Source organism: Rattus norvegicus, chromosome 11 (assembly GCF_036323735.1).
Source record: "Rattus norvegicus strain BN/NHsdMcwi chromosome 11, GRCr8, whole genome shotgun sequence".
In the NCBI taxonomy this organism is placed as follows: Eukaryota; Metazoa; Chordata; class Mammalia; order Rodentia; family Muridae; genus Rattus; species Rattus norvegicus.
In genome coordinates, this window is record NC_086029.1 from 81,343,098 (window position 1) to 81,369,279 (window position 26,182).

The following is a 26,182-nucleotide window of genomic DNA, read 5'->3' on the forward strand; positions in this document are numbered from 1 at the left end:
TATTCACTTGATAAAGTTTACTTGAAAATAGAACTGGAGAACCACAGCTGCAAGACTTCTACAGGCCTATCAGACTAACAGCTAGTAGAGTTTGTTAATTATGCAAAGCTAAAAATAGAGAAATGAGAAACATGGGAGAAACATTACTATATTCTAAGAACATATCAGAAACTGCTGGTGGAACAGAGAAGTAACTGCAAACATTTCAGTGACTGAGAGGAGAAAATTAAAGGTAATATGAAACCACTTTTTCAAAAGAATAGCATTCTTACCTAATATTAAGGAATGTCAGAGCTTGTAAGTTTAGAACAGCCTCTGGGATATACCGAATACAATTCTGGTACAGGTTAAGACTTTCCAGAGAAACAAAGTGGCACGTTTCCATAGGAATTTCAGAGAGGCGATTTCGTGACAGGTCTGAAAGAAAACATAAAAGCTTAAAACCATTCTTTGAAACATGTTTTACTGAATTAGTTAGCATACTTCATAATTACTTGATTTCTCCAGAATTCCTATTGTAGAAACTGGTTCAATATAAGCATCAAAATACTTATTAACCAGCCAGAGTATCCCATTAAACATACACCTTTAAACTGCTGCTAGGAAATGCTTCCTTTTCACTTTCCACACCTAGTTATTCTCTGTAAATAATGCACATTCTAAGACATTGAACACTCATCCTATCAAAGCTGCATAACTAAGTTCCAAACATCATCAGACACAAGTGGATCCCTCCAGAAACAACAACAATAACAACAACAACAACAATAAACCCACCTTGCCACGTAAGCACGAGAGAGAAGGTGGGGAGGGTGAATGAGAACGCCATGATGTGTTCCTGGGAGTGAGAACAGCTCTCCAGGGTGGGTTTCTCCCACCGAGGAAGCCAGAGATCAGGATGTCAGGGCTGGTGGCAAGTACCTTTTATCCGCTGAACCATCTCAGCAACTCAACTGCCTACTCTCTACTAAGGAAAGTTACAGTCCTTTGTTAAAGCACACCCAGGAACCTTTTTTGGTCCCAATGCAATGACACAACGTGAGCCTCAATAAAAATAGTAATTGAGGGGCTGGAAAAATGGCTCACTAGTTAGGAATACTTGCTGTTTTCCTAAAGCAGCACCAGAGCTTGGCTCCCAGAACCCACAGTGGGCAGATCAAAACTGCCTGTAATTCTGTCTCTGTAGGCTGGTAAGCACATGTACGTACACACACACACACACACACACACACACACACACACACACACACAGAGTAAAAAAAAAAAAAACTTGTTTTCATTTTTCGAAACAAGGTGCAAGATCACCTTCCAGCTTAAATTAAGTAATTTCAGTGAATAAAATCCATCATGCATATTCAGTCATAATTTTAAAATCATTGCCCCAAAGAGACAGAGAACCAATTTATTAGCTTATGAAGTGATTAAAAGAATCAACCATTTGGGGTTGGGGATTTAGCTCAGCGGTAGAGCCCTTGCCTAGGGAGCACAAGGCCCTGGGTTCGGTCCCCAGCTCCAGAAAAAGAGAAAAAAAAAAAAAAAAAAAAAGAAAAGGAAGAATCAACCATTTATTTTGCCTTTCCTATATGAAGATATCATTGAGTAACCTAGATATTCTAACCAAAGAGTTAAATGATGAAATGAAAATAGCCTACTTATAGGTTAAAAAAAAACCACCCAGGGTATCAGTATTTTACAATTCCCAATGAATTATTAATGTAGAATAGAGCATGAGTGGCTATCGATTTTAAGATTAATTTTGTTTTTGCTTATATTTGTGTGTGTGTGTGTGTGTGTGTGTGTGTGTGTGTGTGTGTGTGTGTTCACCCACCACACTGCCATGTGAAGGCCGGAAGAAAAGTTGGAGGTATCAATTATTGTGTTTATAAAAAGATAAGGAGAAAAGGAATATGTTTGGTGGATGTATTATAGTCAGGTATGGGGGAAGGGGTGCCTCCAAGAACCCATGCTGAGGCTTCCCTTCCCCTTGAAGGACCAGGCACAGGACAGTATAGTATAGACTAGAGTTTATTCAGGGCATGGGGAGGGGAGTTAAAAGGGTAGCAGAGAAGAGAAAAGCAGAGAGGGAGAGGGAGAGGAGGGCCATGGGCATGTGGAGAGAGAGGGGGAAGGGGCAAGAGGACAGAGCAGGAGCAAGAAGGCAAGAGAGCAAGGGAGAGAGGAGGGGGTGAGCAGTCCCTTTTTCAGGCATACCTGGCTGTTGCCAGGTAACTGTGGGGCAGAGATTAGACAAAATGCTAACATCATTCCACCATGTAGGTCCTGGGGATTGAACTCAGGTTGCCAGGATGGGCAGCAGGGCCTTTGACCTGCACAGCCACCTCACTGGACCTCAGTGGCTAGTTTTATAAAAAGGTCAGAACACTGGGACACGAATCTGTAATCTTAGCATGCAGGAGTCTAAGACAGAAAGATTGAGTTTGAGGTTAGCCTTGGGCTGCATCCAGAGATCCTATCTCAAAAAAATAATAAAACAGGAGAGGAGGAGCCAGCTGAGATGGCTCGGTGAGTAAATGCACTTGTTCACACACTTAACACCCTGAATTCGATCCCTGGATGCCACACTGGAAGGAAAGAAACAACTCCTGAAGTTTACCCATGGCCACCACGTGTGCCACAGCATGCCTATGCCTGCTTGCTCTCTGACTGACATCCCAACCCACTCACATGGAGAAGTAAAATAACTGTCCTATTTTGATTTTGTATCTGACAGCCTTGGTAAATTTTTAATTCAAACAACTTGTCTGCTGATCCTTTCAGACTGTTTACATGGCTCTCTGAATAATGGAGCCTTTGTTTCTTCCTCTGTGCTTTTCATGTATTCACGCAATTTCCTCACCCTGTTTGTTAGAACATCAAGTATAATGTTGAATAAAAGAATTATCTCTTTTGTTACTAATTTCAACCGTTTTCTTTGTTGACTATATGAAATTAAGAAAACCTAAGTTTGCTAAGACTTTTTATTGGTAATAGGTATTAATTTTACTAATAAGTTTTCTTCCTGTATTGAGATAATCTTATGACTTTTATATTTTATTACAGTAATATGGAATTTTCCTTTTTTTTTTTTTTTTTGCAAAGATAGTAGGTTCATTAAGAAAATGTGAGAAAGAACTACTGAGAATAGAAGGAAACCCAAGGGAGGGATTCTCAGTTTTTACTTTTTAATATGCCATATCCTCATAAATCCTTCGTTCTATTAAAGTAGACAAGAGCAGTTTTCTAATTTCTAAGAGATTTTATAACAAAGTGTGATGTTTGAAGCAAAGTGATGGCTGCCATCACTGTCAACTCCGTTAGATTTAGCTACCAAAGAGCACCTCTGGGTTCTCTACGAGGGTCCTCCCAGAAAGGTTGAACAGAAGGGAGTGTGGAGGTCTCAGACAGGACAAGCAGGTAAGAGGAGCAGAGTGCCAGCATTATCGACCCGGCTTCCCGGTTCTGGATTGTGGTGACGCCCCACGGTCAGCTGCACTGTGCTGCAGCAGGGAGGAAGTGACTAACACAAGCCCAGGGCTCTCTGACACTATGTCTCACCCAGGCTCTCCGCCTCACCCAGGCTCTCTGCTTCTGCCGTGTATCCTTTACACTGTTCAGCTTGCTCGAGCACAGTGCAAGTTCTTACTTAGTCATTGTGAATGACTGTTAGTATTGACAGCAAAATTGTACTACCCTCCTCAACTTGGACTGGGAGCATTCCCTCCTCTTCTACTGACTGAAAGGGCTATGTAGGTTTCAAATTATTATTGTTATTACTAAAGCTTGTTAGAATTGCTGGTAAAGCCATTCATTTAAGCTTAGAGTCTTCCTTGAAGAATTACTCTACTGGACTTCTTTTAATATTTTAAGATCATTTATATTTTCTTGAATCAGTTTTAAATTATGTTCTAGGAGTTTGCTGGTTTTGTCTTGTTTTCTATTTTTATTTTCATTAGAATGAGATCTTATTTTGTGGTCCAGGCTGATCTTAATTTGTAAGCTCAATCCTCTCTCCTCAGCCTCATAAACACTGAGACCACAGAGGTTTTTTGTTTGTTTGGTTGGTTGATTGGCTTGGTTTTTGGTTTTTCAATATATAATTTCTCTGTGTAGCCCTAGCTGTCCTGGAACTCACACTGTAGACCAGGCTGGCCTGGAACTCACAGAGATCCACCTGCCTCTGCCTCACAGAGTGCTGGGATTAAAGGCCTGCGCCACCACTGCCCAGTTGACCACAAGCATTTTTATCATCATGCTGGCCTAGCTGTCTGCTATTTTTATTAGCATAAAGCTATTCATAATATCCTGTGTTTACAAACTTTTATAGTATCTATAGTGACCTCCCCTACTATATTCTTTTGCTTTGGTTATTTATACCTTCTTTCTTGAGGAGAGCATCCTAAGTTTACAACATCACTGGCATTGTCTTTGCCTTTCTTCAGTGCTAAGGTTGGGTGTAGAGCTCGTGTATTCTAGAGAAGCACTGTCCCTCAGCCACAGCCCCTCCACACCATTGACTTTCGCTTGGTTAGTCTGTTCACCACATGTGTGCGGCTTCTACTCTGCTCCCTTCTCATCTTTATCACCTCTCTTCTATCAGGAGGAATCATGCTGGGGTTGGTTTTTTTTTTTCTTTCTTCAAATTTTAGCCCACTAAATTTTACTTATTTTTCAAATATATGCATTTAAAGCTATACATTCATCAGACATAACAGCACATGGCTTCAATCTTAGGTAAAAGCAGGGTAAGTTCCAGGCCAGCTGTGGTTACATAGTAAGACACCTACCTTAACAACAACAAAAACCAGCTTTAATCTCTCAGAAGGCTTAGGCGGGTGGGTCTCTATGAGTTCCAGGCCAATAGACTAGACAGGGCCTCAAAGTAAGACTCCATCTTTAAGAAAAAGAGGGGAAAAAGCCCCCTAAAACTATAACTTTTCTTCACTGCTGTTGTTATTTCATAAACCCTTAATAATATAGTATAAGTTTTATTAGGTTATTAAAGATATTGATATCTTATAATTTTCATTATTATTTGACTCATTCTATTAAAAATATTGCTTAATTGCCAAACATAGAAGGACATTCTACTCATATTTTTGTTAGTGATTTCTAGCTGTAATAAAATATATCTGATTTTAATCCTTTGTTTTTGCTCAGATTTCCCTATGATTCAGCAAGTGATCATTCATATAAATATTTCATGAGTCTAAAAAGACTTCTACACCAGACATCATGTTCCAGTTAAGTCTATATGTTACGTTTACTTATTTGATAATATTCACTCAATACTTGCCATTTTTCAATCATTTTTTATTAGACTTATTAGGTTTTATTAGATTTTTCTATCAATTGCTAGCAGAGAGGGAATATTACACTCTTTTACTATTGTTTTCTAGTTTTGCTCAGGCTGGCCAGGAACCTCAGATGCTCCTGCCTCAGATTCCTGAATGCAGGGGTTACAGGCACAAAACATGCCTATCTCTTACTTAATGAGGACTAGTTTTACACAGAAACACTGCTAAACATTATATATTTGCTAATGTGTTGTATTTCCAATAGTTCCTGTCTTAAAGCATGGTTCATTTTTTTTTCTTTCTTTCTTTCCTTTTTTTTTTCTTCCCTAGAAACAGCTCTGTGTAGCCCTGGCTGTCCTGGAACTAGCTTTGTAGACCAGGCTGGCATTAAACTCAGAGATTCACCTGCCTCTGTCGTCTGAGTGCTGGGATTAAATGTGTGCAGCACCACCACCTGGCATTCATGATGCTTTTATTTCTGTGGTTACTTTAGTCAGAATTCTGAAACCATTCTGGGCGGCCTTCTTTTCTTCCCAAACCTAATCCTACCAGCAAATATCAGTTTCTTGGTCCAAACGCATGTTGAAGTCATTAATCTCCTTTCCTCTATTACTGCTTCTTGTGCCTATTCTGAGTCAAGCTAAATGACTCAAGGAGAATTTTTCATATAGAATAAAACACAAAGATGAAAGCATTAAGTCAGTTTCCCATGTTTGATATATCAAAAGAAAAAAAAAAGAAAGAAAAAGAAAAGAAATACCAAGCCTTCCCTAAATCACAGATCATCATTTTTTAATCACTGGTCACCCCTAAGAACTAATAATATATTCATTATTTTTGCTTTTACAAAAGGAAAAAAACATAAAATAAAAAGACCTATGTTAAAATGTTACGATATTTTTCCTATCCTTCAGCAAAGTTCAGTGAAGGAGAGGCTACTGTATCCTTGTGTGGCTAGAGCAAGCTCCTTGACTTTACACACATATGCAATACGACGACACAGGCCTCTGAGGGTTCATCTCGCTGCCAAAATAACCAATCATCTGCTGATTTCCAGACTGCCAAGTACTATAAAAGCCACCATCTGGATCATAAACAACTTTGCAATTAAGCTATTAAGTTACCTCTGTGTTTCACATCCTGAGTATTGGTCTTCTAAATGCCATTTCTGTCTAATGATAGTGCGTAAGCCAACGACTACACCAATTTTTGGCACAGCCTTTGGATATTTTATTCAGCCGAGCAAGGCAGAAAATGGCCTATTTAGGCCTGATATAAATACAAGAACATTTTTGGAATAGGAAAAGATGAAACTCTCAATTAATTAAAAGAAATAGTTCTATTCCTCTCCAGGATCTAGCTGGAAAAGTGTAGTCCCCCCCACCCCCCTTTTTTTTTTAAATCAGGGAACAGATAAAGATCCTTACAGAAAACCACAGCTAATCAAAATACTAAATTGTGGAACCCAAATCTATAAGCCAACTCCTGTTTCTAAGGCTCGGGGACAACCGTGGAAGGGGGGACAGGAAGATTGACCAGAGGACCAGGAAGTTTACTGTGAGGTTGTGTCTCCTAGGAATGGCAGAAGCTACACCCATACAGTCTTAATAACGCGGCTACCTGAACAAGAACAACACTGATAGGAACAAGAACAACACTGATAGATATGCTAACATGGACAGGGAAGCCTCAAGAGTTCTCAACCCTACAAAAAGCTAGAGGCAATTGTGGTGGTTTGAATATGCTTGGCCAATGGGAAGTGGCACTATTAGGGGTGTGGCTTTGTTAGAGGAAGTGTCATTGAGAGACCTTCCTCCTGGCTGCCTGAGGAAGACAAGTCTCATGGCTGCCTTTAGATCAAGTTGTAGAACTTGGCTCCTCCAGCACCAAGTCTGTCTGCATAATGCCATGCTTCCTACCATGATGATAGCGGACTGAACCTCTGAAACTGTAAGCCAGCCCCAATTAAATGATTTTCTTTGTAAGAGTTGCTTTGGTCATATCAATAAAATCCCAATACAGCAACTAAAGAAAGCTGGGAAAAGGAGACCATCACAGAAAAACCACTAGACACAATCATGGTGAGCCTGTCCCAACTGACAGATAACATCTTTACCACAGCTCCTGCATCTGTGGCTCAGGGAACATCAGTCTCTCCTAGAAATGGCTGCATAAACAAGAGCAGAACAATGGTATCGATAAGTAAGCTCACATGGAAGGGATTCTTTTGGGGTCCTACCCAGAGACAAAGAGCGACAGGGTGCAAATAAGTGCTAGAAGAATTGACCTCTCATAGGAATGAGTCGCTGACTGGTTGTCTAGTGCAGAGTAGGCAACCCTGACCATACACACACACACACACACACACACACACACACACACCCCAAAAAATATAAAAAAAAAAGAGTCCAACAACTTGAGATTGGAGGGGGGCATGGAAGAGGTTTGAGGGGCAGTAGTTGGGAGGGGCTAGAAGGAGGAAAGGGAAGCGATGAATTCTATTTCAATTAGAACATTAAAAAAAGAAATATTTCAGTGGAAAAAGCTTTAAGTAATCACTTTCACATTTAAAATCCTGATTACCTTCTTTATAAAACCACATCTTCAACATTAAACTCATTTCAAAAGTATTCATTTTGCTTTAAAATATATTAAATGAAAAAAAAACCTAAATAATAGTGTTTTTAAAAGTCTTAAGAGTATAAGAATGATCATTTCAGATTCATACATCAAGTTTCCATTAGTAATATTATTTTTGATTGACAGATTACAACTGCATCGATTTATGGGGCACAGTGTGTTTTGATATGAAGTGTATAACCTATGTATATGGATGACTGTTGAGCTCATTAACATATGCACTGTCTTGCTTACCTATCTTTTTCATGGTGGAGTAACTGAAATTGACCTTGTTAGTTATTCTGAAACACACACTATTATTTCCTGCAGTTACCGTGCCACACAGTAAACAGTAGGTGTGTTTTGAGGGAAAACTGTATGGTTCAGCTCTGTATACTTTATACTTGTCATGAAGAGTATAACAGGTATTCAATCAGAAAACAATGAGGCGCCCTGCGGTGTTGGTGCAGACCTTTAATCTCAGCAATAGGGAGGCAGAGGCAGGCCAATCTCTTTGAATTCAAAGTCAGCCAGGTCTACAGAGACAGTTCCTAGACAGCCAAGACTATACAGAGAAATTGTCTTGGAAAAAAAAACAAAACTAAACCACTTAAAACAAAAATGATAACCAAATAAATAAATAAATAAAAGCCGCAGTGAATGTTTGAAACAAAAATTGTATGGAGCTGAAGAGATGGCTCGGCAGTTAAGGGCTCTGGCTGTTCTTCTAGGGTCTTGGGTTCAATTCCCAGTGCCCTCATGGTAGCATACAACTGCCTATAACTCCAATCTAAGGGATCTGATGTCCCCTCTTGGCTTCCCGGGGCACTGCATGCACATGGTGCAAACATACATGCAGGTGAAATATCCATACATCAAAAATAAATAATAATTTTAAAAACAAATTTAAATTGTGGACTCAAAAAAAAAAAAACAAAAAACAAAAAAACAAAACCTCAGTCTATACAAGGCTACAACATAACTAACTGAAATACTGAAAGGGACCAAGACAAAACTTTGCCTTTTTTGTTTTTTGAAGAAATACTGTGTAATCTAGATAGAAAATAAGATTTTCTGGGGCTGGGGATTTAGCTCAGTGGTAGAGCGCTTACCTAGGAAGCGCAAGGCCCTGGGTTCGGTCCCCAGCTCTGAAAAAAAGGACCAAAAAAAAAAAAAGATTTTCTTAGGAGGCTGAGGTAGGAAGAGCCCATGAGACTAGACTTTGTAAGAAGAAAGGGAAGAAGAGATGATGGATGGATGGATGGATGGATGGATGGATGGATGGATGGATGGGTGGGTGGATGGATGGATGGATGGGTGGATGGATGGGTGATGGGTGGGTGGATGGATGGGTGGATGGGTGGGTGGATGGATGGATGGGTGGGTGGGTGGATGGATGGGTGGGTGGATGGGTGGATGGGTGGATGGATGGATGGGTGGATGGATGGGTGATGGGTGGGTGGATGGATGGGTGGGTGGATGGATGGGTGGATGGATGGATGGGTGGATGGGTGGATGGATGGATGGGTGGATGGATGGGTGATGGGTGGGTGGATGGATGGGTGGGTGGGTGGATGAATGGGTGGGTGGATGGGTGGGTGGATGGATGGGTGGGTGGGTGGATGGATGGATGGGTGGATGGGTGGGTGGATGGGTGGATGGATGGATGGGTGGATGGATGGGTGATGGGTGGGTGGATGGATGGATGGGTGGGTGGATGGATGGGTGGATGGATGGGTGGATGGGTGGATGGATGGGTGATGGGTGGGTGGATGGATGGGTGGGTGGATGAATGGGTGGGTGGGTGGGTGGGTGGATGGATGGGTGGATGGGTGGATGGGTGGATGGGTGGATGGATGGTGGATGGATGGGTGGATGGGTGGGTGGATGGATGGGTGGATGGATGGATGGATGGATAGATAGATAGATAAAAGGTCACTTATTCCAAACAAGCCTCAAGGTAAAACATATCAAATCTACCTTCTGTATTCCCATCAAATCCAACATCTGCATCCCCAACTTTATTGCAGCAGTGTTCACGACAGCAAACAAAAACTAGGAACAAGAAAAATCCAAAACAACCTATATGTTCATCAGCTAATCAATGTGGAAGAACATCTGGTACATATACAACCACAGTGCTATTCAGCTATGAAGAAGATGGGCTCTTATCACTCAACAATATGGAGATAACAATTAAACATGTCAAGTGAAGTCACATATAAGGGCAAACACTGCATGATTTTACTCCCAGCAGAGATAGAATGCTTTTTCTCATAGAAGCTCAGAGTAGAATGATGGTTCCAGAGGCTGAGGGGTGGAGGGGAATAGGAGAGGTGGAGAGAGGGTGCTCAATAGGTACAAGCTAGACAGGAAGACAATGTTCTGGGGTGTTACTGCAGATTAGGGTGGCTGCCGTAATGTGCAGCACTGCTCAAAAAGACAAGAAAGGAACTGGAATTTCTTAACACAAAGATGCTTAAGGTAATAGCTAATTTTACCCTAAGCTAAACATTATACAAGTAATATTAAAATATCACATGGTATCTCCCAAGTATGTAAATTGCTTTTATTCCTCAGCTAAATAAGTTTAAAGAAAAGATAAAAATACATAATAGAATGAACACATGTGCCAACAAGTGAAAAGATAAACCCAAAAGATGTAATAATAAACAGAGGCTGAGATGGGTTATAATCGTGAGATGGTTCTTTAGGAATATTTGTCCATATGACTTTGGGCCTTCATGTCCCTTCTAAAATACAAACGGTTTAGTTTTGAGACAAAGTCTTACTATGTAGCCCTGGCCGGCCCTAAACTCACAGAGATCTCTCTGCTTCCCCACTGCTGAGGCTGCAGACATGAGCCAACATACCCAGCTAAAATGTTTTTAATTTATGGAATCCCTTCTCCTATTTAATCTATCTGTTAGCTTATTGTCTTCATGGCTGTAGGCCTCTCATTTTACTCATTGTCTGTATTACCTACCTATGTGAGCCTTGTTTATTTTGATGCTCAGATTTGCTAACATTCTGGCACAAGATATTCCAGGATGACCTCAAAACTTCCTTACTCTGGTTCTGGAACTAGCTATTTTCTTACCCGCACGACAAACTTACGGCAAGGTACATTTGTGTAGACAGAGAGGGGTCAAGCTAATAATCCTACAGGAAGCTACAGAATTAAGTTAACTGTTGCATTATGCCACTAAGTTTTGAAGTGTTTTCTTTAACAGTAATAGAAAAGCAAACCAGAAATTGATACTCAAGACAGAAGTCTGGTATATAAAAACCTACAATATCAGACACCAGCCTTAGAACCAGCCAGAAGAAGCTGGAGCGCTACGAAGGCTGTCTAGCCAGACTGAGAGGCGTACAAGCTGCAGCACTGAGCCAGAGAGGCTGCGTACAATTCATAAGGACCAGAAATATATGCCGTGTGACCTGTTTCTTAAGAAATATTTGAAATTAAGAAGAGACCCACCGTATGATCAGATATACTACTACTTGCACTGACCCAAACCCCTATATTCTACTGCAGAGATATTTGCACACCCATGTTCACTGCTGATTCACAACAACAAAGAACGGAAGCAGCCTACCTATCCATCAGGAGATGAATGGTAATGCGAATGTGACGTACATGTAAGATGCAATGTTATTCAGCTGTGAAGAAAACAGTATCATGAAATTGCCAGGAAACAAGTGGCCCTGGGAGTGTATTAAGTCAGGTGGCTCAAACCCAGAAAGAAAAACACCGCACATTCTCCCTTGAATGCAACACTGCCTATACTGGCTATGGGTAAAGAGGTGAAAGTGTGGGTACAACTCAGAGAGAGCTCTATTGGGTGAAGAGAGAGGATGGGATGCAGACCAAAGGACTCACGGGTCATGAAAAAGCTATAAAGGTATTTTTTTCTCTTTTTAACTCAGTTATTTCATAGTAGGTACGTGGGTTCATCTTTCTGTATACTAAAGTAGCAAGAACCACTCCTGCCTTCCAAAGACTGCAACATGCTAATCATTTAAGCTAGTGAACAGAAAAGCTGGGCTTCCCTTTTTATTTCACTAACCGTGCAGTAAGAATCAGACATGACTAGTAATAAGTGTACTTGTCACATGGCCCCACTTAGAAAAAGTGATTTTTTTTAAAAACTTGTTTTGAGGGAAGGGTCTTCAAATATATTTTATTAATTCTTGAAGTTTTTCATACTAGCAAACAATTAATTTTTATTATAATCATCCTCCCTACTCCTGGGAGAGATGTTTCGTAACTTGAATTTTTCCTGGTTTTCTTCTGTTTAAAACTATATAAAGTCGTTCTACTATAGTGTTATTTTATTTTTTTTTTCTTTTTTTTCTTTTTTTCGGAGCTGGGGACGGAACCCAGGGCCTTGTGCTTGCTAGGCAAGCGCTCTACCACTGAGCTAAATCCCCAACCTATAGTGATATTTTAATTTAGTTTTTTGTTTGTTTGTTTGCCTTTGAGACATGGTCTTTCTATGTTTCCCTGGCTGGCCTGCAACTTACTACGTAGACTGGGCTGGTTCTGAACTTGAAGAGTGTAGATTAAAGGCATATGCCACTACACCTGGTGATTTTAAACTACTATACATTAAAAAACAAACAAACCTGTGGTTTTAAAATTGTTTAAAAAGAAAGATGCAACAATAAGCCGGGTTCCAAAGTTCAAGGTCATTCTCTAATCTTAGCTTTGGAATACTGCTGATCTTTTGTCTACAGGTTGCTTACGGAGTGTGGGCCTTTATCAGTGTCTGCCTCACAAGACTGCAATCCTCCCTGACCACTCAGCCCCCCCTGCGTAGCACAGGATGACCCTGAACTTCTGACCCTCCTGCCCCTTGTTCCTGAGACTACAGGCTGCACCTCCATAGGGAGCTGTAGGCCTATTTTTAACTGTTTATGACTTTCTGAGGATAAGCTTGGAGCTCAAAGAACTCAGGTCTTCCTTGAGACCAGCAAGCACTCCTAACTGTTGAGCCATCTCTCTAGCCTCCAACCTTTTTTTTTTTTTTTTTTTTAAGATAGGGTTTCTCACAAGGACCTGGGGCTCATGTTGACCTAGGTGGCTAGGCTGGAGGCCATTAAGCTCCAGGGTTATTCCGGTCTGGGCCTTCCCAGCACTTCGATGAGATCACAGCTTGAACCACTTTACTCAGATTTGTACATTCATCCTAAGGATTGAACGTAAGTCCTCACACGTGGGTCAGATGCGATAGTTAATGCTGATTTTCAATTTGATGGGACCTAGAATCACCTGGTAGACAAGCCCCTGGGCATGCCTGTGAGGGACTAACTCACAGGTTAACAGATGTGCGAAGACTTCCCCTCCATAAAAGAGAGTGAGCTGGACTGTCTTCCCGACGGTGAGCAGCTGACCCGTCACCATGACATCTGTCTTGATGGACTGTACCCTAGAACTATGAGTCAAAATAAAGACTTCCTTCCTCAAGCTGCTTTTGTAGGGGATTCTAATCCAGCAACAGAAAGAAAGAGAGACAACAGGGTGCACAGCAAACGCTCTGCCCAGTGCACTTGCTCCTGGTTCCTGCTGAAATGGCAGCCTTTTCTCTCTGGCCGGCTGTTTAAATTTTCTACTTCTGTTTGAGACTGTGAAGATTATAAGTTACAGAAATATTTTTGACTGATATAATACAGCTTAGTTCAAATAAGACAGCAAAAAAAAGTAGAAAAAAAACATTAGCTACCATCTTAAATCTTTAAAGGAAAATAATTACACGTGTTTCAGTAGTTTTCTAGCATTTAGCTTAAGAAGTTGTTATTTAGTCTCAGAGAACTCTGTAATTTTGTCTGTTTTCTTTCCCTTTTCAATTTTGCCCTTTGATGCAATCACCACTTTTGACCACTCCTGAGTTGCTTGAAGCAACATTTTTTTTTTTACAGATTAGTGTCTGCTTTTCATATTGAAGGTGCCTGAGATCACTATATCTTCCTGTCAGATCAAATGACTCTCTTTTACCCTATTCTCCTATTCATTCTCCTAAAAGATAGCAGAACATTAATATGGTAACATCTGATAGACAGGAACTACTTATGTGGTAAAGTAGTCACATGAACTACTCGACTACTCGATCCCAGTACTTTCAATGAACACTTAGGTTCTCTATGTCCACAGAGGTCAGCTTGACCTCATTCAGTTGTCCATAGAGTTCAGACTTCTAGCTATTCTCTGAGGGCAAGGGCTTAAGACACAAAGGAAACGGGAATCAAGGGACACATTCCAAACCTCTCATTTGGGCAGTACATACTGCTCTTAGCACAAATGTCTCCAGAAAGGCAGCTATTAGGTTTGCTCAACTGACAGTGTACTCATTTCTGCCACACTCGTAGGGGCTAACCTTCCCCAGTCGGTCAGTCCTAAGTACCAGTGATACTTAAATGTGGGGACTTGCTCTCTCACGGTAATACTTAAAACTCTGAGCTACTGAGTCATGACAACCTTGTACATCAATATTCACATCAACATTATACACAACAGTAAAAAGTATAAACACCCCAAATGTCTGCGGATGGGTGAGGAAATGGAGCTTGCTGCCTGGATGCAACAGAATACCTTCTCAGCCCCTTCTTTTCATGCTAGTTTTAAAGACTGGGTCTTCTACATTGCTCTGGCTGGCCTGGAACTTGAAAGGAATGTAATTCTGCTTCATGGTACATCATAGATACACAAAACTAAGTGAAGCAGGCCAGGTGACAAAGAACAGACCCTGCAGGGCTCTGTGTGCATGGATCCCTGAGAACAGTCCAAGTCAGGGTCTTGGTAGAGTGGTTACTAGAAACTGGGGCAGGAGGGGGAAGGGAATCAAGAGGGTTGGTTTGGTAGATAAAATTGTATCACTTTAGAATGATAAAAATTCTGGGGATAGACATAGAGGTGACAACTTGTATAACAATGTATACATAAAACTAGTTAACGATAATAAATTCGGAAATGCACATCTTACAATAATAAAAATATCAAACATGTCAATCAAAGTAGAAATATAATCTGCTTCTTTTTAATGTAACTCCAGCTCCAGAGGGATCACAGGCTTCCAAGGGCATTAAAAATTTTAAATTACAGGACTTTTTTTTTTTTTTTTTTTTTTGGTTCTTTTTTTCGAAGCTGGGGACCGAACCCAGGGCCTTGCGCTTCCTAGGTAAGCGCTCGACCACTGAGCTAAATCCCCAGCCCCACAGGACTTTCTAATAATCATTATCTTATGCTTCAGTAATAAACTGAAAACTCAAAGCTGAACTTTAATCTCAAAATTCTGTCTGTGTAACAGAAACTGGCATGTTTTCCTTTCCAATCCCATTGCTCTTCAAGAAAAAATATATTTTAATATTATATTCAATCCAGCTCTACAGTTATGATAGTAAGATTTATTTCTCAAAATCTCAGTAAGCAGGCCAGGAAAATCTAGGTTCATTCCAGTCCAAGAACAATGTTTTCAGCAGAATGGTATTTAGTGAGAAATGCTAGCACTCAAAAGTCTTGTGTTCTTTAATAACTGCTTCAGGCCATCCCACACAGTGACATCATCCTTACCAAATAAGGCCCATTATGCAACAGCCACATACCATATCATCAGGAGCACTCACTACTACTGTGGATGGAAGGACGAGAGTCTGGGAGTATGACAACCTCTACACTAGATGTTTTTTCTATACTGAGCAACATAATGAGAAACAGTATATGCAAACTACAAAAAAAACTCACCTTCTAAAATACACAGACCAATATTAAATCAAATATAAACCTAATTCTCATGAAGGTCAAGTACTTCATGGGCCATATCAAAGTAGTCTGACCACCAAGAGACTGCTGCCCATGGGCCTGCTGCAGCCTATGTCAAACAGAGGAATAGAGTATCCGTGCTGAATGAAGGTAAGGGACCACTGCCATACTTTTGAAACTTTCTAAGTTTGCCATACTGTGGAAATACTCTATGCTTACATATTTCATTTTTTATTTCAACCATTACGGCATTCCTATGAAAATTTTGAGGTAGAAAGCAATAAAATATTTTCATTTCACTAATATTAACCCAGAAAAGTTAAAAAAAAAAAACCAGTATCTTCTAAAGCATTTCACTCAAGTCATATCACATTTATACAACTTGTGAACTACTTTTAAATTTGTTTTTACTTAGAATCACACCCATAAATTTATAACTGTAAGTGCTAGTGACTTTTGCTTCTGGAGCACAGGACACATAGACTCTTCCTTATTTCTTCTGCTTAGTACAACTAAAGTACTGAGATGTATACATCAAACAGAACGAGAAGACTGAGTGCAGGGGCCTCGGGGCTCAGCAGACAGCAGCAGCAAGGTCTCTGGGGTTTGCTGTTTGTATTGCTTTGGTCTGTACCCATATTTCAGACATGGAGCTTAAGTCACCAAGCTGGCACCCCATCAACACCAAGTCACAGCAACAAGAAAAAGAAACCGAGTGGGTGGGGCAGCTGCTAGATCACTGTGACAATGTTTGAATGGACCTTGAAACGCCTTGAACACTCAGAAAGCAGAAAGCCTCACCAGAGCAATGGAAACTGAAAGAAATGAGATTAAAAACAAATGGAAACTAAAGCTGAAAACTAAAGCAACTGAAACAAGCACATGGAAAGGGAAGGTCAACTTCGATGCAGAGCAGAGAAGAGCGTAGGGGTCAGAGGGATGGCTCAGTGGCTAGAGCCCTCTAGCAGAGGACCTAGGGTCAGTTCCCAGCAGCCATGACAAGTGGTTCACGACGACCAGAAACTCCAGCTCCAGAGGGATCGCAGGCTTCCGGCTTCTAAGGGAACTCAAGTGCACAGACAGACACACACAATTAAAAATAAATCTTTTAAACTGGCAATGAAATGAAATGCAGAACACTAGAAATTCTCTATTTAGAATGACAGACAAAAAGTGAAAAAAAAAAAAGAGAGAGAGAGAAAGTTGTAGTGGGAACACAAACACCTGACTCCTCGTGTCATTAGAGTTCTGTGAGGAGAGGAACGTAGGCCTGGAAAAGCCCCTGACTGAAGCCTCCTCAGGTTGGAAGTAATAAATGTAGAGACTTGAGGCACTCAACAAACCATGAATTTTAAAAAGAAGGAAAATGATATTAAGATATGTCAAACCAAGCTGTGAGTGGTGGTGGTGGTGGTGGTGGTGGTGGTGGTGACGGGCCTCTTGAATCCCAGTACTTTAGAGTCAGTGGCAGTCAGCTCTCTGTGAATTTGACGCCAGCCTGGTCAATTGAATAAATTTCAGAACAGCCTGGGCTGAAACACAGAGAATCCCTGCATCCTGACCCTCCCCCCGCAGGAAAAATATTTCATACCTAGACTTCTGAAAGATAAAGCTAAAGAAAAAATCTGGAAAACAATGAGAAAGAACAGAATGACAGTAAATACCACATTATGAACCTCAGAGGACAGAGAAAGTAGGACATCTTCTAAGATGCTGAAAGGAAACAATTGCTCACCCAGAATTGTACTAGAAAAACACCCTTCAGGAATGGAAGAGAGAAATCAAGACGTCTTCAGACAAAGAGAGCTAAGAGAACTTGTGGCCAGCAGAGTGAATCTAAAAGGATAACTAAAAGCAGTGCTCTAATCAGAAAGGAGGCAATATAAGAACAAACAGTACAACAGGAAGACAGAGTCCAGAGTCTGTCAGTTTGCCAGGGCTGTGGTTTCAACAACCAGAATCTATTTTCTCCTGGCTCTACCTTTAAAAGTCCGGAATGGGCACACACCAGTGATTCCAGCACTCAGGAGGTAGAGGCAAGAGGCTAGATCAAGATCACCTTCCAAGAAGTAGCAAGTTAGAGGCCAGCCTAAGCCACATGAAGCTATTCCAATGCCAAGCAGGACTGGTTGCAGCCCAGCTAGGACAGGCAGTGCTTGCCTAGCACACATGCTCAAAGCTCCATAACCCCAGCACTCCAGAGGCAAAGGCAAGAGGAGCAGAAGCTGAGGGAAATAGTCAGACTACACAGCAGGCTGGAAGCCAGACTGCACTATGGGAGACACTGTCTTAAATATCAGCTAAAAGGGTTTGGAACTTGTTTCTTGTCTTGCTGTCTGTCATATTGCTATCTTTTCAGTTTCAGTTGTTATATATCCCTGTCTTTGGTGTCACAGATGTTCTTCCAATACAGACTGTCTCAGTCTGTGTCACCCAAACCAAACTTAGAGCCCCGGACAGTTCTCTGAGATAAATTAAGTTGTAGTTCTGAGTTTAAACTTTCATTTCTCTACATAAATTTCCTTATAACATTTTTTATAGCCCAGTTTTGTAAACATGCACCAAAATTTTATCAGCCCACATACATTTTTCAGCATCCCACTCATAGGATATGTGGAAAGCACAGCTGTGAAAAAGAAAGAAAGTGGTTTTTAAGCATGATTGATCTTCTGAGAGAATGTACACAAACCAATAATGTCCCAACACAGGTGACTGATGAGCTGAATATATGAGCACATGCCCATGGTGACAACAATCTAAACATGGAAATACCACTGCAAGCATGGAATTACGACATTAGATACTTCAACTGGTAGAAGGCCTAAAAATAACTAATAAAGAATTTCTCTACAACTTTAAACAGAAAATTCTCAGGGCCAGAGAGATGATAGTGGGCTCAGGCACTTACAAGGCTGGAGGACCCGAGTTCAATCCCCAGGACCAACATAATAGAAGAAGAGAACTGATCTTATACACATATATTGGTGCATACACACATGCCTTATCCTTGCCTCCTTAAATAAATACATAGATAAATAAATCAAGGTAAAAAGTACCATTTAGGAGACAATTAAACTGCGCAATAAGAAAAATAAATGCCTTCAACGAAGCACTCTGGGAACACAACACCACTTAGCAGTAACAGCTCAGTAGAAGAGCAAGTGCCCAGCACATTCTAGAACCCGGACTCCATAGTGAATTTCAGGACAACCAGGACACATGCAGGACTCTATTTCAAAATACGCAAACTGGAAGAAAGAAGAGAGTGCCACGCACATAAAATAACGACACCTTTGTTACTCTGTTCCATAAGGCTGCAATCTCAAACTATAAACCTCTTTCCAGGCAGATACTGCACAGAGGAGAACGCTATTAGAGAAGGTTAATGTTATTGAAAGTCTAACACTTGTTTACAAATCACTATCCTATACATAATTTTCTAATGTATACCAAAGTTGTAGTGTGAGCTTTGTAAACATGCACTGGGGAAGCATAAACAGGAGGATCACGAGCTCCAGGCCAGTCTGGGCTACATGGCAAGTTTCACGCCAGTGTGGGACACATGAGACCCTGCTTTAAAACTGTCAATAAGAAGTAGGGTACGAGGCGCTGAAGATGGCTCAGTGGTTAAAAACACTGGCTGCTTCTCCAGAGGTCTTGAGTTCAATCCCCAGCAACCACATGGTGGCTCACAACCATCTGTAATGGGATCTGATGGCCTCTTCTGGCCTGTAGGAGTACACACAGATTGAGCACTCATACATAAAATAAACCTTAAAAAAAAAAAAAAAAGAAGTAGGTATGGTGATGCATGCATAGAAATCCAATACCCAAGAAACAGAGGGATGAGAACCAAGAGATTGAGGTTAGTCTAAACTACATGGGACCCAGTTTCAATAGTAATAAAAATGGTGATGATGCCAAAAACCAACTATGAACCCACCATTATCCTAGACAAAACCTAGGTCTGAGTAAAGGGAACTATCTAATAAGATACTGTGATGCTGTCAGCTTGACCAGACCGAGAGACACCTAGAAAGCCTGCTAATGTATATCAAGGTGTTACCTGTTAGGCTATTTGCATTCAAATCAGCATTTTATAGAAAGAGATCCATAATGTCAACCACACAGTACAATGCATGGGAGCTTGGGAAGAACATAAGGAGGTTACTTTGGTAGGCAAGTTCAATTTTTTTTGAGTGGGTACAAACAATGCTGCTGCCATTGCTTTGAGAGGGGGACATCAGACTCTAGCTTCTTTAGCCTTTGAGCTGGATTCATACCAGTGAGTCTCCAGGAAGCTTCCAGCTTCTTAAGACTGTGTAACTACTGCCTTCCCTTGCTCTCAGGATTGCAGATGGCTACTGTGGAGTCTCCAACCTCTAATTCTGCAAGCTAGTATACTAAATCCCCTGTATAATTACATATGCATTCACTGGTCCTCCTCCTCTAGAGAACCTTGACTAACACAGATCCTATCATTAAATCATCTTTCTTCACAGAGGCTCTCACTAAATATAACTTAAGGTGTCTAGGGACTCCAGGATAAAGTCTATGTTATGCTTATATGCTTACAGGCTGGGTTTCTCTTTGGATTTTGGAACAATATGGTTTGAGTGTGCTTGCAGGTCCGTGTGTTAGAAACCTGGTCCTGAACTCTCGATGGAACATGGTGGGACTTACTGCAAGGTAAGGTTCATAGGAAGCACTGCCTTCTGAAGGTATTAAAGTACCTCTTGTGGGACTCCAGTTAGTTCCTTTCAGAGAGAGCTATTATAAAATGCAGTATTAGCCCTTGTACTGGTGGTTTTGTGTGTCAACTTGACACAAGCTGGAGTTATCACAAAGGAGCCTCCCTTGAGGAAATGCCTCCATGAGATCCAGCTGTAAGGCATTTTCTCAATTAGTGATCAAGGTGGGAGGGCCCCTTGTGGGTGGTGCCATCCCTAGGCTGGTAGTCTTGGGTTCTATAGGAAAGCAAGCCAGTAACTAACATCTCTCCATGGCCTCTGCATCAGCTCCTGCTTCCTGACCTGCCTGAGTTCCAGTCCTGACTTCCTTTGGTGATGAACAGCGATGTGGAAGTGTAAGCTGAATAAACTCTTTCCTCCCCAACTTGCTTCTTGGTCATGATGTTTGTGCAGGAATAGAAACCCTGACTAAGGCAAACCTCCTCTGCTCTCTGGTTTCCTGTCTTGTCATGTGACCTCTTCTGCATGTGCCTCTGTAATGCCACCACCATAAGGCCCTGACCAGAGAGCTGAACAGAAGTAGGTGATATACTCTCAGACCCTAAAATTATAAGCTAGGTAAACCTCTTTTCTTTAGACGTTACTCTACCTGAGACACTTTATGCAGTACTGGAAAATAGATGAGTAAAGATAGGAAGGTTAAAAACAAGAAATGGGGCCTGCTTTCTGAGTGTCACTCGTGCTCCCTGTGCTAATTTCCCTGTTCCCAAAATTTTTATTCCTTTTGTTTGTTTGTTTCAGATGGGGCCTTACATAGTCAAGGCTGGCCTTGAACTTGCTATACAGCTAAGGATAACCTTGACCTCATCTTCCTGCCTCCACCTCTCAAGTGCTATGAGATTAAAGGCATACACCACCACATCTAGTGCCCCCCTCCCACTCTGTGTATGTGTGTTTCTTTGCATGTGTCCTAGCTTTTAAACACGTAATAAAGCTTTTTGTAAAGTATTTACATGTTATGATCATACTTTACCTAGTGTGGCTGCCCTATTCCTGCAGATATTTATAAATGATTACACCTGTTATGGCCCATACACTTGAGTCACTGCCTACAACACTTGGCATGCCTGCTTCCCCAACAGTGTTCCTGAACGATATAGAAGATGTAGGCCAAGAACAAAACCTTCTGTATGTCCATCTTCCTCACATGGCCTCTAAACGAGGCACCGTTGTCCTTTACAAGCCTTGGTTCCTTTTAGTGAACAAAAGGATAATGACATTTGGACCTCATTCTCTATCATCTCACAGGACAACTACATCCAGAACGAATGGCGTTAAGGACAACTGTAATTATTTCATGTGGAAAAGCAGCAAACTTTCAAAGTCATGAAAAATTATCCTCCATTATTGTAAAATTTTAAGTTTTAAAAATTATTTAATTTTTAAAGTAATAAAGCCTTAGCAATTCTTTCTCAAGAGATGGTTCTTGTCCACTCCTATCCATCTTTTGCACCTCAAACATCAGGATGCTGATTTTACAAGTAGCTTTACAAGACTCCACCCCAGTCTGAATCACTCTGTGGAGGCTACCTTGGAGTACACTGCCTTAAAACTGACGCTGGTGATTCTGTACACTCTCACTGTGAGAACCGACTGGCTACAGGTTTTCACCTGATACAACTCAGACTGCTTACACAGTGAGCCCATGATACCCTGGGCTACTGTGTGAGGAAAGCTAAAGTAAATGAAACTAATTAACTAAACTGGCTAGAATCTACACTTTTATTGCATAGAAAGAAGAAAAGAAAGGACATGCTTATAATCCTAGCACTTAGGAAGATGGAAGGTTAGAAATTCAAAGACATCTAAGGCTTCATAAAGAGCTTGAGGTCAGCTTGGGCTATATAAACTCCTATCTCAAAAAAAAAAAAAAAAAACCAACAACAACAACAAAAACAAACCCATGTTATCAGGATTCTCTTAAACTAAGTGAAACTTGTGCTATTATCAAATTATATATACCAGATAAACATAGAAGCCCTACATTATTTTGTAAGGACCTTACAATTGTGCCAGACTCAGAAACTGTTATATTGCTTCTGGTTTATTTAGGGTTCTGACTACTTATCTATGACATCAATAAAGGTCTGAGTGTCTGTCTGTTCTACACCAAAGGTATATAAAGTCATCAGTAGTATCCTTAAGGATGTTCTGATTAAATTCTACTAAACCTAGCAACAAAGAAGGCAGTCTTTAGTCACAGCACTTGAGAGGCAGAGCCAGCCACAGGCAGATCTCTATGAGTTCTAGGCCAGTCTGATCTACAGAGTGAGTTCCAGAACAGTCAGGGCTACACAGAGAAATTGTGTCTTGGGGAAGAAATATAAAAAAGAAAGCAGGGGTTGGGGATTTAGCTCAGTGGTAGAGTGCTTGCCTAGCAAGCGCAAGGCCCTGGGTTCGGTCCCCAGCTCAGAAAAAAAAGAAAAGAAAAAAAAAAAAAAAAAGAAAACAGCAGCATCCACCATCATTATTTTCAAAGCTAAGATCCATCTAATTTTCTCATTCAAAAATCTATTTTTTAAGGGATGGATATACTTCCTAGGAAACTACAACTTATCAAATACGAATCATAAAAAAAAAAAGCTTTTGAACAGATTAATCAAGAGTAAAGAGAACGAGTCAGTAATACGAAGTTTCTCTGGTGTTTTCACTGCATTTAAAGTATGCTGATCTGGGGCTAGGGAGGTGGCTCCGGTTAAGAGTAGATACTGTTTGCTCTTTCAGAGAACCAGAGTTTGGCTCCCAGCGCCCAGGCCAGTGCCTCACAACTGCCCTTCTCCAGCTGCAGGGGAACCAATCCTCTGAACTTCACAGGCGCCTGCACTTACGTACACATACAGTCCCACACAATTAAAAATAAATCTTTAAAGAATATTGATCTGTCAGATGTGGTAGCACATGCCTTTAATCCCAGCACTTGGGAAGCAGATGTGGGCAGATCTCACTAGACTGGTCTTCATAGCAAGTTCTAGGTTAGCCAAGGCTACATAGTGGTACCTTGTTTCAAAAAGCAAAACACAAAAAATCTTTCTCAACTTCTTTCCACAGATTGAAGAGGAATGAATAGTTCCCAGTTCATTTTACAAAGCTAGAATTAAGTTACCAAAGCCGTGTAAAGGTGTAAGGAAACAAAAGCACAGGATAATGTCTGTGATTGATGCAAATGCACAAACCCTCAACCAAACCTAACAACTGAATTCACAACACATTAAAGGACCACTCAACTCAGTCAGACGAGATTTACACCTACATTCAGGAATGGTTCAAACAACTTACATTTAATCAAGGAAAAAGTTATACAATAAAACCTGTAAAATACTGATGAGAGGAATTGAAGAGGGACACACACAGATACAGTCCATGTTCATGGCTTAAAGGAATTTTACTATTATTAAAATGCCCATGCCACTTAAAAGTGCTCTTAGATTCATGAAGTCGCTGGTAAAACGACACTTTTTCTTTTTTTCTTTTTTTAAATGACAATTTTTATAGAAACAATCCTAAAATTAGTTGGATATGGTAGCACTTGTATGTAGTCTCAACTAAGTCAAGAGGCAGAGGGTCTCCTGATCCTAGCCTAGGCGATACAGTAAGGCTCTGCCTTTATAAACACAACCAAACCCCCTTGGTTCAATCCCTACCACCAGAAAAAACAGCGCTAAAATATTTATGCAACCACAGTGACCTTAGAGATCCAAAACAATTGTAGGTAAAAGAACAAAGCTGGAGGAACCATACTGCCTGATTTCCAAACCTGCCAGGGTGTGGCAGGCAAAAGAGAACAAACGGCAGTAGCAAGAACATACACCTCCAGTGGAGACGAATGGAGGCCAGCAATAAACCCACATCATTTTGGTCAAAGACTCTTTGCGGACACTGCCTAGAATCACAACGAGGAAAGAACAGTCCTTTAGTAAACGGTCTTAGGATAACTGGATACCCACATGCAGAAGACTGAAATCAGGGCTGGAGAGATGGTTCAGTTGAGAGCACTTGCTGCTCTTGAAAAGGATCAGAATTCAGTTTCCGAGGCAGGGTGGAAAAAAAAAAAAAAAGAATTCAGTTTCCTACACCCACATGTCAGCTCACAACCATCTGTAATTCCAGTTCCATCAAATCAGATGACTTCTTCTGATCACCGTGGGCACCATATACACACAGTCAAAACATGAACACATGTAAAATAATATCAAAAAATGAAATTGGACTCTTACAGCATGATAAAAAAAATCAACTCAAAATGGGACTTAAAAACCTACATGTTAAGACCTGAAACTATAAAACTACTAGAATTAAACAGGGGAAGCTGGTTGTGATTTCCTAGCACTCCACACGTTTAATCCCAGCAGAGCAGGTGGATCTCGTAAGTTGGAGTACAGTCTGGTCCACGTCCTGAGTTCCAGGATAGCCAGGGCTACATAATGAGGCCTTCTCTCAAAAGAACAAATAACCACAAAAGATAAAGACAAAAAACACAGAGGAAGGACCTATGCCATTTGTCTTGAGAATGTTTTTGGAATTGACCCTAACAGAAAAGGCAACAAAAGGTAGAGTAAGCAAAGGACCCTAAATGCATACAGAATTCAAACAACTCAGGTTAAAGAGCTCTCAGTAAATAACCAAGTAAATAACCTGGTTAGGAATGGACAGACAGCAGGCAAGATAGCTTATCTTGCTACTAAGCCTGACACTGACTGAGTTCAAGCCCTGGGGTCTACATGGTGCTCCTGCAGACTGTCCAGTGCTCTACATATAAACATGTAGTGTGTACACCGACAAAAATTAATAAAATGTAATAAAAAGTTAAACAGACAAGAATTCCACACAGAGAAACACTGTCTTGAAAAACTAAACCAAGGACCGGAGAGATGGCTCAGTGGTTAAGAGCACCGACTGCTCTTCCAGAGGTCCTGAGTTCAATTCCCAGCAACCACACGGTGGCTCACAACCATCTGTAATGGGATCTGATGCCCTCTTCTGGTGTTCTGAAGACAGCGACAGTGTACTCATATACACAAAATAAATAAATATTTAAAAAAAGAGAAAGAAAAACTAAACCAAACGAACAAGCAATCATATTGCCATGGGCTGGACAGGCCTGATTCCAGCGTCTCAGAAGTATGCCCTGACCTCAAGCCGCACAACCCTTCCAATTCCTTTTCACTCTCCTGCACCCCGATTTTTAAGGCAAAAACGTCCTTGATTTTCTTTATAACTTTAATGTTTATGTATTGTTCCTGCTTTTGAACTTAAAAAAAAATCCATTTTTACTACATATACTGTGGAAGTTCATGTGTTCCCCATTCTTTCCATGGCTCGTCCACGTAATAACACAGTTGCAGCTCATTCACTGTCGCTGCTAGGCGGTCACATCAGCAGCTGCCCCACAGCTGAGCCATGTGCAGATGAGCACCTGAGCTATCAACCGTGACTACTGCTATAGACATGGAACCGGTGCACACGCATGCGCATCCATACGCATGGCTAACTGAAGAAGGTTATTTGGAGTGTGTGCCCCTTCAGAGTGTGTATGTCGGGTAGCGAAGGCGTCTAGGGCACAGCACATGTACTTTTTACTTGTTTTCAAAGTCAGTGTATCAACTCTCACTCCCCCAGCAGTGTATGAGCTGCCCCACTCTTCACAGGCCTCGAGGCACGTGGTATTCTCAGCTCTTTAAGTGGTACCTGAGTGTGGCTGTTTTCTGTTCCCTTGATTATTGATAGAATTTCTCTTTGGTAAAATATCAGCTCAAGTGCTG

The 26,182-nt window shown here is 41.0% G+C and overlaps 1 protein-coding gene and 1 long non-coding RNA gene across 20 annotated transcripts in view; one reads left to right on the forward strand and one right to left on the reverse strand.

Moving 5' to 3' along the window:
• Nucleotides 1-26,182, reverse strand: part of Lrch3 (leucine rich repeats and calponin homology domain containing 3) — a 99,759-nt gene that overhangs the window by 65,517 nt on the left and 8,060 nt on the right. For all 19 annotated transcript variants that reach the window (XM_063270511.1, XM_063270510.1, XM_039088336.2 and 16 more), the window contains exon 2: nt 273-417. In XM_063270511.1, coding sequence (XP_063126581.1) covers nt 273-417 — 145 coding nt within the window. The remainder of the gene's footprint in view (nt 1-272; nt 418-26,182) is intronic.
• Nucleotides 9,788-20,784, forward strand: LOC134481085 (uncharacterized). The gene is made up of 3 exons (XR_010056303.1): nt 9,788-15,822; nt 20,250-20,361; nt 20,691-20,784. It is a non-coding gene; the product is annotated as an uncharacterized LOC134481085 (long non-coding RNA).